Source organism: Jaculus jaculus, chromosome 19, assembly GCF_020740685.1.
Source record: "Jaculus jaculus isolate mJacJac1 chromosome 19, mJacJac1.mat.Y.cur, whole genome shotgun sequence".
Lineage (NCBI taxonomy): Eukaryota > Metazoa > Chordata > Mammalia > Rodentia > Dipodidae > Jaculus > Jaculus jaculus.
Genome location: NC_059120.1, coordinates 44,223,150 through 44,235,174, shown reverse-complemented (window position 1 = coordinate 44,235,174; position 12,025 = coordinate 44,223,150). Strand labels below are relative to the sequence as shown.

The 12,025-nt window shown below is 48.6% G+C and overlaps 1 protein-coding gene across 2 annotated transcripts in view; it reads left to right on the top strand.

Moving 5' to 3' along the window:
* The window catches only part of Elapor1 (endosome-lysosome associated apoptosis and autophagy regulator 1), a 99,836-nt gene extending 88,536 nt beyond the window's left edge, over positions 1 to 11,300 (top strand). The window contains exons 15-22 of one of the 2 annotated variants that reach the window (XM_045138576.1): positions 1,824 to 1,997; positions 4,924 to 5,104; positions 5,672 to 5,768; positions 6,471 to 6,572; positions 7,445 to 7,571; positions 7,665 to 7,843; positions 9,342 to 9,513; positions 11,021 to 11,300. In XM_045138576.1, coding sequence (XP_044994511.1) covers positions 1,824 to 1,997; positions 4,924 to 5,104; positions 5,672 to 5,768; positions 6,471 to 6,572; positions 7,445 to 7,571; positions 7,665 to 7,843; positions 9,342 to 9,513; positions 11,021 to 11,089 — 1,101 coding nt within the window. In that variant the 3' untranslated portion in view covers positions 11,090 to 11,300. The remainder of the gene's footprint in view (positions 1 to 1,823; positions 1,998 to 4,923; positions 5,105 to 5,671; positions 5,769 to 6,470; positions 6,573 to 7,444; positions 7,572 to 7,664; positions 7,844 to 9,341; positions 9,514 to 11,020) is intronic. The other variant, XM_004659048.2, reaches the window with a different exon arrangement.
* Positions 11,301 to 12,025: the final 725 nt, after the last annotated feature.

Genomic DNA, 12,025 nt, shown 5'->3' with positions numbered 1-12,025 from the left:
TAGAGAGATGGCTTAGCGGTTTAAGGCACTTGCCTAAGGACCCAGGTTCGATTCTCCAGGTCCCATGTAAACCAGAGGCACAAGGTGGCACATGCGTCTTAAGTTTGTTTGCAGTGGCCCTGGCGCTGAGTATGAGTATTCTCTCTCTGTCTCAAATAAATAAAAATAAAATCCCAGCACTTGGGAGGTAGAGGTAGGAGGATCACCATGAGTTTGAGGCCATCCTGAGACTACATGGTGAATTCCAGATCAGCCTGAGCTAGAGTGAGACCCTGCCTCAAAAAAACAAAACAAAACAAACAAATAAATAAATAATCAACCTACCAGAGTTCCATTTCCCATAGAGAACCTGAGTAAGAGGAAATGGGGTTTCGGTGTTTTGAAACAGGCACCCTTGGCCACTTGGCCTCACAGGGGCGGGGCGTGCTTCAGGACTGGACAGGCAGTTGCCAGGAAGACGTGCAAAAGTTCTCTGTGCACGAGGTTGTGGCAGCCTCTGCACACTGCTGGTTTTAACAGAATCAGTCTTTCTCTATTTCTTCATTTCTTTCCCTTTTTTTTGCTGTTGTTTTGCTTCTTTGTTTTTATTTTTTATTTTTTGAGGTAGGGTCTCACTCTAGCCCAGGCCGACCTGGAACTCACTACGTAGTCTCAGGGTGGCCTTGAACTCATGACAGTCCTCCTACCTCTGCCTCCCGAGTGCTGGGATTAAAGGCGTGCGCCACCACACCCAGAATCTTTCCTGATCTTTGTTCTGTGTGCATCTATGCATGTGTGTTTGTGTGTTCATATGCATGTGAGTGCATTCATGGGTGTGAGGCCAGAGGTCCATGTCAGGTGTCTTCCTCAATTCCACCTTCATATTTTTTTTTCAAATTTTTATTAACAACTTCCATGATTATAAAAAATATCCCATGGTAATACCCTCTCTCCTCCCACTTTCCCCTTAGAAACTCCATTCTCCATCATATCTCCTTCCCTTCTCAATCAGTCTCTCTTTTATTTTGATGTCATGATCTTTTCCTCCTATTATGATGGTCTTACATAGGTAGTGTCAGGCACTATGAAGTCGTGGATATCCAGGCCATTTTGTGTCTGGGGGAGCACGTTGTAAGGAGTCCTACCCTTCCTTTGGCTCTTAGATTCTTTCCGCCACCTCTTCCGCAATGGACCCTGAGCCTTGGAACCACCTTCTTATTTTTGAGACAGGGTTCTCACTGAACCTGGAGCTCACCACATTGGTCAGACTAGCTAGCCAGCAGGTCCTGGGAATCCTCCTTCCTCCACCTTCCCAGCACTGGGGTTTCAGGCATGTGCCACCACGCCCAGCTTTCACATACATGCTGGGGACCTGACCTCGGGTCCTTTGCCCACTTTAGCAACTGAGTCAGCTCTCCTGCTCTCAAACTCTTTCATGATGACTGTGATAGACCATTGTATAAAAACCATTCCTTCGGCTTGTACATCTTGTGTCAAGTGGTAAGATACACATAATTTCCACCAGTGCTCATTTCACTTCTTTTAATGTCCATCTCTCAAGTCCTTTCTTCCTCCTCTTTTTTTTTTTTTTTTTTTCAAAGTAGGATCTTGCTCCTTAGCCTAGGCTGGCCTGGAATTCACTATGTAGTCTCAGGGTGGCCTCGAACTCACGACGATCCTCCTATCTCTGCCTCCCGAGAGCTGGGATTAAAGGTGTGCGCCACCACACTGGCCTCATCTTTCGTTTTCACTGCACTTGGGCTGGGCCTGGCTGGGGGAAGGTCTGCTCCGCCGCCCTGCAGCCCTCTGTGACTCACAGCCAGCAGCCTTGACCTCCTTTTCAGATCCACACTCTCTGCTACAACGACTGCACCTTCTCACGAAACACCCCCACCAGGATTTTCAACTACAATTTCTCAGCTTTGGAAAACACCATCTCTCTGACCGGAGTGCCAAGCTTCACTTCAAAGGGGCTGAAGTACTTCCATCACTTTACCGTGAGTCTCTGTGGAAACCAGGTAAGATGTGCAAACTGACTGTGGAAACTGGAAAAGTGAGGAAGGCCAGAGAGGGACACAGGAGGAAAGAGAGTAGCTCTGAGCAGCAAGGGAATGAGCAGGTTGAAAGGGTTTCAGTGATTATAATCCTCCCCAAAGGGCCTTTCCCCTCAGATTAGGTAGACGATACACGTTTTGGAAAATAAAGATGTTTAAAGGGACTGGAGCGATGGCTCAGCAGTTAAGATGCTTTTCCTGCACAGCCTAATAATCTGGGTTTGATTCCCCAGTACCCACATACTGGAGTTTGTTTGCAACAGCTGAAGGCCCTGGGGTGCCCATTCTCTCTCCTTCCCACCTTACTTGCAAATGAATATGAATAAATAAAGAAATAAATATTTTGCTGGGTGTGGTGGTGCACACCTTTAATCCCAGCACTCAGGAGGCAGAGGTAGGAGGATCACCATGAATTTGAGGCCAGCCTGAGACTACACAGTGAATTACAGGTCAGCCTAGGCTAGAGTAAAACCCTACCTAGAAAAAAATATTTAAAATACTCTCTCTCTCTCTCCTCTCCTTTCCTCTCCTCTCCTCTCTCTGTCTCTGTCTCAAATAAATAAATTAAAATAAAATCTTTTTTTAAAAAAAATTAAGTGCCGGTTGTGGTGGCGCACACCTTTAATCCCAGCACTAGGGAGGCAGAGGTACTACATAGTGAATTCCAGGTTAGCCTGAGCCAGAGTGAGACCCTACCTTGAAAAACCAAAAACCAAAAACAAACAAACAAAGAAGAAATTTTAAATAAGATCTTCATTTACTTGACCTAGGAGCACTCCAAAGTTTCAGATTTGGGATATTGGAATTTTAGGTGAGGGATGCTCAACCGGGAAAGGCTATGAAAATATTATAAAATCTAAAAAAAAACTTTGAAAACTGAAATACTACCAGCTTCAAGGATTTCAGAGAGGGGACACTTCTCCTCTCCACAAGCATATGCAGAGCCAGGCATGGTGATAAACGCCTAAGTGCCATCTATTGGGGCAGGAGGATCATTTGATCCCAGGAGTTCAAGATCAGCCGGGGCAACATGGACATTTTAAAGACGTCCATTTTTAAAAAAATAAAATAAAGGGCTGGAGAGATGGCTCAGGATTTAAAGCACTTGCCTACAAAACCTAAGTCCCTGGTTTGATTCTCTAGGACCTATATAAGCCAGATGCACAAGGTGGTGCATGCATCTGGAGTTTGCAGTGGCTGGAGGCCCCGGCATGCCCATTTTCTCTCTATCTGCCTCTTCCTCTCTATCTCTGTCCCTCCCTTCCTCTCTCTCTTTCTCAAATAAGTGATAAATAAATATTTTAAAATAAAATAAAAATAGGAGACTCTGCTTCATACAGCCAAAATAAAATAATAAAATGGCAGGAAGAAAGCCTTAAAAATAGCTGTCAGTGCTGGAGAGATGGCTCAGCAGTTAAGGTGTTGGCCTGCGAAGCCTAAGGACCCAGGTTTGATTCCCCCATCTAGAGTTCATTTGTAGTAGCTAGAGGCCCTGGCATGCCCATTCTTTCTCTCTGCCTCTCTGTAATAAATAAAAATAAAATATTTTTAAGCTGGGCATGGTGGCTCATGCCTTTAATCCCAGCACTTGAGAGACAGAGGTAGGAAGATCACTGTGAGTTTGAGGCCATTCTGAGAGTGTATAGTGAATTCCAGGTCAACCTGGGCTAGAGCAAAACCCTATATTGAAAAAAACAAAAACAACAACAACCAAAAAAAAAAGGCGGGATAGCTTTCAGAAATCAATGCATTTGCCACTGGAAGAAAAGGAAACTTCCTTCTCTTACTACATATTTGTTTGTTTAATAGAGAAGTTGGGAAAGGAATCTCATTAGGAGAATACACACCTTGCATGCACAAGGCACTGGGTCCATCCTCCAGAGTCCAAAGAAAGTTCATCGTTAAGCCATATACTTATCCCCTTATCAGTCACCTAGTTGGGAGAAAATACCCAACCAGAGGCCGCTTAAGGAAAGAAAGGTTTGATCTTCAGCTCATAGTTTCAAGGGGAAGCATCCAATGTGGCAGGAAAGGCATGGCCAAGCCGATGCAGGAAGCCTTAAGACATATTTATGTATTTTAATTTTTTATTTTGTTTTATTTGAGAGGTAGAAAAGCAGAGAGAGAGAGAGAACAGGTGCACCAGGGCCTCCAGACACATGTACCACCATGTGCCTCTGGCTTATGTGGGACCTGGAAAATCGAACCTAGGTCCTTTTGGCTTCCCAGGCAAGCACCTTAGCCACTAAGCCACCCCTCCAGCCCATATGCCTTAGTTCATATACATCTGTAATCCCACCTACTTGGGAAACTGAGACATGCAAACGGTTAATTCCAGGCCAGTCTGGGCTACATAGCAAATCCTGGATAAATCAAAAGGAGGGGGATTCTAATTGCTCTTAGATGCCCTGCCTCAAGGAAGGGGCTGGCTGTAGGGTCTGTTTGCACTCCTGGCAGTTTCTGTCTAGTGTTTAGACAGTGCTCCTGAGACAAACAGGAGAATTACAATATCAAGGGAAACAAGAAAACATGGACTACGCCAGGTGTTCAAATAAATGTCAGTGGCTTCTGGGATCAGTTGCATATCTCATTTCCGTCTAGAAAATGCATTTGGATTAGGAAGGACCCTTAGTTGGTAGACTGGGTGGTTAGAACTCCAAATCAGTTGTCATGAAGTGACTCCAAAGAAATCAGATGTTAGGCAAAAACTGGGACATATGCCTTATTTTTAGCATTTTTTTTTTTTTTAGTCTGTCTTTTCAAAATCATTCTACAACAACATGACACTTGGAAGGCTAAATCTTTAGAAGTGAAAAAAAAAAATACACCTTCCCTGTTCCCTTTATTTGCTTTTTCCCCTCCACTCTCTTCTCACATCTTCCCCCACCAGGGAAAGAAAATGTCCATATGCACTGATAATGTCACTGACATCAGGATCCCTGAAGGAGAGGCAGGTTTCTCCAAGTCCATCACCGCCTACGTCTGCCAGGTGGTCATCATCCCCTCAGAGGTGACCGGCTACAAGGCCGGGGTGTCCTCACAGCCTGTCAGCCTTGCTGATCGACTTGTTGGTGAGTTACCTGGGCGCTCCAGGCTTGTTTGTGAGAGAGAGGCCTGGGGAGGTGGCTCAGCAGTTAAAAGTGCTTGTTTGCAAAGCCTGCCAGCCTGGGTTTGCTTTCCCAGCGCCCATGTAAAGCTGGATACAAAGTGGCGCATGCCTCTGGAGTTCATTTGCAGTAGAGACAGACAGAGAGAGAGAGAGAGAGAGAGAGAGAGGTGGTCCCATGCGAGGGGCCCTGACCTCTGTTTTCTATTCCAGCCTGTATGCCAAATGCCACTAATGCCTCTGATAAACTTTTTTTTTTTCTTTTTTGGTTTTTCATCTAGTCCAAGCTGACCTGGAATTTGCTATGTAGTCTCAGGGTGGTCTTGAACTCACTGCAATCCTCCTACCTGTGCCTCCCAAGTGCTAGGATTAAAGGCATGTGCCACCACGCCCGGCATGATAACCTTTTGATTCACTTTTACGTGAATGACTCAGGGGTATGATGAAATGAAGTAGGTTGGAAGTTGGCAGGTCTTGAAAGCACTAAAGCTAATGCTGTGAGTAAAAGCTAACAGGATCTCGAATTTGCCAGGGGTGTCCACAGACACGACGCTGGATGGAATCACCTCCCCAGCTGAACTTTTCCACGCAGAAAACTCAGGAACACCTGACATCATCTTCTTTTTTAGGTGACTATGAGGGCCCAGGCTAATGCAGGTGACAGCCAGGACTTGCCCAGAAATGTGGTGGCACCCCACCCTCTTAGCCCCCTCCTACTTACCAAGCCAGAACACATCTGAGGCCTAGCAGATCTGCCCAGTCATAAGCGTGAAAGCTGGTTGTACTCTGACCTTGGCATTTTGGACATTACTCATCCCTGGAGGCAGGGAGAAATACTGGGGGACCTGTAGCTGACTGTACTTCCACCTCAGAGAGGCCATGTGGTCCCTACGTCAGTATATTGCCCCCTTGACTCAATCTCCCTGGTCCCCACTCTCTCCATATAAAGACCAAAGTCTGGGCTGGAAAGATGGATCATCAGTTAAGGCACCTGCCTGCAAAGCCTAAGGACCCAGGTCTGATTCCCTAGTGCCCATGTAAGCCAGTTGCACAAAGTGGCACATGCATCTGGAGTTCGTTTGCAGTGGCTAGAGGCGTTGGCATGCCCATTCTCTCTCTGTCTCTCTCTCTTTCTCTCTTTCTCCCTCTCTCTGTGTCAAATAATTATTTTTTTTAAAAAAAGACCAAAGTCTGTGCATTTCTGGGTGTCAGGCTAGAGCCTGAGTCCCGACTTGTCCAGTAAGAGAAGCACCCATGTTGATCTCACGTCATGACTCTCCAATAACATGGTGTGGTGACTTCTTCCCCTTGGGGGTTGGCTTTCACTGCAGATCCAACGATGTGACTCAGTCCTGCAGTTCTGGAAGATCCACCACCATCCGCCTCAGATGTCATCCACTGAAAACTGCCCCTGGAAATCTGTTGCTACCCAGGTAATTCCCAAAAAGGGAGGCAATGTCAGCCACGGTCTCTCTTCCTTGGATTCATCCCATCCCAGAGCCAAAGATTACTGAGAAAGAAAAAAAGATTCAAAATCATTTTAGATCTACTCATGACCCCAAGTCCTTAGTCTTCAGGTGGTAAGAATGAGGCATAGGGCTAGAGAGATGGCTTAGCAGTTAAGGCAGTAGTCTGCAAAGCCCAAGGACCCAGGTTCAATTCCCTAGTACCCATGTAAGCCAAATGCACAAGGTAGCACATGAGTCTAGCTAGAGTTCATTTGCAGTAGCTAGAGGTCCTAGTGTGCCCATTCTCCACACCCCCCACCCTCTCTCAAATAGATAAATAGCTAATTTAAAATAAATAAAATAAAATGGCAGGTGTGGTGGCCACGCCTTTGATCTCAGCGTTTGAGAGTCTGAGGTAGGAGGATCCCTGTGAGTTTGAGGCCAGCCTGAAGCGACAGAGTAAGTTCCAGGTCAGCCTGGGCAGGAGGAAGAGCCTACCTTGAGAAAGAAAAACGGAAAAGAAAGGAAAGGGGTGGGGGGGAAAGCTGGGGGATAAAAGAAGAACACACATCAGAGATAAGGAGCGGTTAGCAGGATCCTGGTGGAGCGGTTTGGGCAAGGAGGAGCTGCAGCAGCCGTGGGCGCAGGGCATGAGGGCTCAGAGCCGCGGGCGCGGGGCACGGGGGCTCAGAGCCGCGGGCGCGGGGCACGGGGGCTCAGAGCCGCGGGCGCGGGGCACGGGGGCTCAGAGCCGCGGGCGCGGGGCACGGGGGCTCAGAGCCGCGGGCGCGGGGCACGGGGGCCCAGAGCCGCGGGCGCGGGGCACGGGGGCTCAGGCCGCCCGTCTGCCCCGCTAGCATGTGCGCTGACGGGACCTGCGACGGCTGCAACTTCCACTTCCTGTGGGAGAGCCAGGCCGCCTGTCCGCTCTGCTCCGAGTCTGACTACCACACCTTCGTCAGCAGCTGTGTGGCTGGCATCCAGGTAGGTTACCCTCTGCTGGGGGCGGGGGGGGGGGGACATGCCCAGGTGAAAAGAGAACGTGACCTCTGAGGCCCTGGTTTCTCTCCCCAACAGAAGACCACTTACATGTGGCGAGAACCAAAGATATGCTCCGGTGGCATCTCCCTGCCTGAGCAGAGAGTCACCATCTGCAAGACCATAGATTTCTGGCTGAAAGTGGGCATCTCCGCAGGCACCTGTACTGCCATCCTGCTCACCGTCTTGACCTGCTACTTCTGGAAGAAGAATCAAAAGTACGCGATGGGATGATGGAATTGGTGGAGGTGGGGGGGGGGGATGGAATCACTGAGCAGGGAGAACGTCTGAGGAAATGCGCATGGAGCTCGTCCCTGGAGCTGGCTGCAGACTCGGGGACGACTCAGAAACTCGCCAAGCCACCTGCCCAGCATATACCTTCACCGCCCGCACTTCTGACCAGGGCCGGTATCACGACACTGTATAGAAATGGCTACTCAGGCTGGGTTGTAGCTCAGTGGTAAGAGACCCTAGGTTCAAAGTCTAGCACACAAAAAGGAGACTATTCTTAATTTGATGGTGTTATCTACAATACAAAAGCCAGATGTGATCCAGGTATGGTGGCTGCATGTCTTTAATCCCAGCACTTGAGAGGCAGAGATAGGAGGATCGCTGTGAGCTGTGACCACCCTGAGAGTACCTAATGAATTCCAGGTCAGCCTGGGCTAGAGCAAGACCCTACCTCAGAAAAAAAAAAAAAAAAGTCAGATGTGAGCCAGGCATGGTGGTGCACATTTTAATCACAGCACTCAGAAGGCAAGAGATAGGATGATCAGTGGCAATTCGAGTTGGAACTACAGATTAAGCTCCAAGTCAGCCTGAGTTAGACTGTGACCCTACCTCGAGAAACAACGAAACAGAAGCCAGAGTGGTGGTACATGCCTGTAATCCCAGCACTCGGGGGTGGGGGGGGGTAGAGGTAGAAGGTTCGCCATGAGTTAGAGACCACCCTGAAAGTAAATTCCAGGTCAGCCTAGGCTAGAGTGAGACCCTACCTCAAAAAAAATAATAATAATCCTTAAACTAGGATCCAAGATTCCTTCTATACTTACCCAGCCCTTACCCCACTTGGCTAGGCTTCAGCTTTCTTTTTTTTTGTTTGTTTGCTTGTTTGTTTTTTTCAAGGCAGGGTCTCACTCCAGCCCAGGCTGACCTGGAATTCTCTATGCACCATGTAGTCTCAGGGTGGCCTTGAACTCGTGGTAATCCTCCTACCTCTGCCTCCCCGCACCCCCCGAGTGCTGGATTAAAGGCATGCGCCACCCCTCCTGGCTGGCTTCCGCTTTCTTACCTATGACAAGGGAGTACCTGCTTGTAGACCAACTTCTCATCTCACCTGTCCCTTTCCTCCCATATGCCCATTGCTGTAGTTACCTTCAAGTTGCTAGGACAAAACACCAGCAACTGATGGGAGGAAAGCGTTTATTTTGGCTTCTAGTCTCAAGGGAAAATTTCAGCATGGCAAGAGAGGAAGGGTAGAGCAGAGGCAGGACATCACTTCTTACTGGAGCAGCTGGCAGACAGCAGCAAGAGTGAACTAAGCTCCAGCAAGGGGGAAGCTGGCTATGACACCCCGAAGCATCATTCCTCCAGTAAGGCTCCACATCTCAGATTGGAACCAGCTGGGGATAAAACATTCAAAACACATGGGTTTATGGGAAACATCTGATTCAAACTACCACACTGGTCTCTTGTCTCTCCAACCCTGTTTCACAGACTAGAGTATAAGTACTCCAAACTGGTGATGAACGCCACCCTCAAGGACTGTGACCTGCCAGCAGCCGACAGTTGCGCCATCATGGAAGGCGAGGATGTGGAAGATGACCTCATCTTTACCAGCAAGAAGTCACTCTTTGGGAAAATCAAATCGTTTACCTCCAAGGTAGAGGTACTAGCAGTGTACCCAGATGAGCCTGGAGAGGACGCTGGTTCTTCCCGTTCTAGAACACTAGAACTAGCCCATACGCTGCTCCCCTACTCTGTTCTTTACTTATTTCTGTTATTTATTAGAGAGAGGGAGAGAGGGAGGGAGGGAGGGAGGGAGGGAGGGAGGGAGGGAGGGAGGGAGAGAGAGAGAGAGAGAGAGAGAGAGAGAGAGAGAGAGGCAGAGTGAATGTGAATGGATGAGCCAGGGCCTCTAGCCACTGCAAATGAACTCCGAACACATGCGCCACCTTATGCATCTGGCTTAAGTGAGTACTTGGGAACTGAACCTGGGTCCTTAGGCTTTGCAGGCAAGCGCATTAACTGCTAAGCCATCTCTCCAGCCCTCCTGCTCTGTATTTTTTTTAATTTATATTGAGAGCGACAGACAGAGAGAGAAAGACAGATAGAGGGAGATAGAGAGAATGGGCACGCCAGGGCTTCCAGCCTCTGCAAACGAACTCCAGACGCGTGCGCCCCCTTGTGCATCTGGCTAACGTGGGACCTGGGGAACCGAGCCTCGAACCGGGGTCCTTAGGCTTCACAGGCAAGCGCTTAACCGCTAAGCCATCTCTCCAGCCCCTGCTCTGTATTTTATACCAATCCTCTTTCCCCCGAGAACAAGGCTGCTTTTGACTGTGCTCCTTCTCTCCCACCATGCACTGCAATGGGTGGACTGTTGGGGCTATTTAACTTCCAGGAGTACTGAACAGATCATGCTGGAAGAACCACCACCCACCCTCTTTTTATTTTGTTTGTTTTTGTTTTTCTTTTGGAGGAGGGAAGAGGCCACCTCTGGATCAACTTCAGGTAGAAGCGAGGCTCTCCTTTGACCAGTGGAGGGTGCTGTCCCCCAGGTGTCTGGGAGACTGTCATGGCTGAGCAAACCTGAGCAGGGAGGGCTGTCTGTGTGGGTTAGTGTGAAGCTTATAAATGTCCCTGGGCTTGGGGCCAGCAGAGGGCGTCCAGGCGACTCCTCCCTGCAGCCACAGCCCCATTCTGCCTTAAGGCGCACATGACTGGACTGCCCTAGCCAGTCAAGCGAACAGGTAGGACTGGGGAGGGTGGAAAGATGGGGGAGAAGACAGGCAGAATAGTGAAGAAGAAATGGCAGTAGGTGTTTTGATGACTTAATCTTTTTGCTTACTTGCTGGGTGATGCCTTGGGCCTTGATGATTCCCCCCCACCCCACACAACTAATAGGAGAGCAATTAACCTGGGGCCTCTTAAGTCTGTCTAGAATTCAACAAGATGTAAAGCTTTGGGCAGGGGAGGGATTCTGTAGATTTTTTTTTTTCTTTCTTATTCTCTGAGCAAGAATAGAGGATCTCTCCTATCTCTGTTTCCACAAAGCCACTGAAAACAGCAATTCCAGAAGGGTTCCTTCTGTCACCTATTTTCCATTTCTCTTCTTTGTCCCCACAAATTTGGCCCTGTGCAGCAGCCAGCGCCTGTCACCATCTCTCTTTCAGAGGACTCCTGATGGCTTTGACTCAGTGCCGCTGAAGACATCTTCAGGAGGCCCAGACATGGACCTGTGAGGGGCGCCGCCTGTCTCCTCACCCGGGCACGTCACCTCGAAGCCTGTGGTGATTTGGATGCCAGCATCCTGCAATACCCACTGCTGGAAAGCTCTTCATTGTGGCCTTATCAGAAGTTTGGATTTCAGATGTTTGTTTTTTATGGAGTATCTAAGCTCTTTTCTGCTTGCCTCAAACCTGCCAAATATACCCACGTTTTGTTTGTATAGTATTCCCTTGCTTGTATCTATCTCGTTTCCTACAACGGTCCAGCCGTCAGGGTCAGAGCCTCACTTGCCCAAAATTCATATAGCTCTAGAGTGAAAAAAAAAAAAAACCTCTCTTTTTAAAGTATAGAATTCACGTCTCCCCTGAGCTGAGGGCAGGATCAGCTGCGGGAAGAGCTGGGCACTTTCCTCACCAGATGCCTCAGCTCATGATCTCTTTGAGCAAGAGGCGGGGTGCGGGGACGGTGGGGCCCTGATGGGCATTCTCCGTGGTAGCCTGCGTTCATTTCTCCTGGATAATGAGCTCAGGTGGAGGTCAGTGGCAGACCGAGGGCAAGGTGACTGAGGCCTGTCTAAGAAGACACCTGACAAGCACAAGGAAAGGCAAGAAGGAGGGGGGTTGTTTGTTACGTGGTACCTCATTTCCTTCTCAAGTGATAAATATTCTCACTGTAGCCAAAGGAAGGTTCCTGTCAAGAACACGCGCCAAACCCCGGTGTGTCTATTCCTCGTGTTTTTATTTTTAATTCCCACTGCCCCCCTATTATAATAAAGAGAACCAGGTAAGTTCCAGATGGTCTCGTCTTATCCCGTTTTGGGAGATAGCAGATCCTACTTCTGAGGAAAAGTTCCATCCTTGAGTGCTGCAGTCCTAGAAGTCTGGGCACATCACACAATGGGGTATCTTATTTTGAAGGAACACAGGAGGCCCAGGTTTTAATGGGCAGTA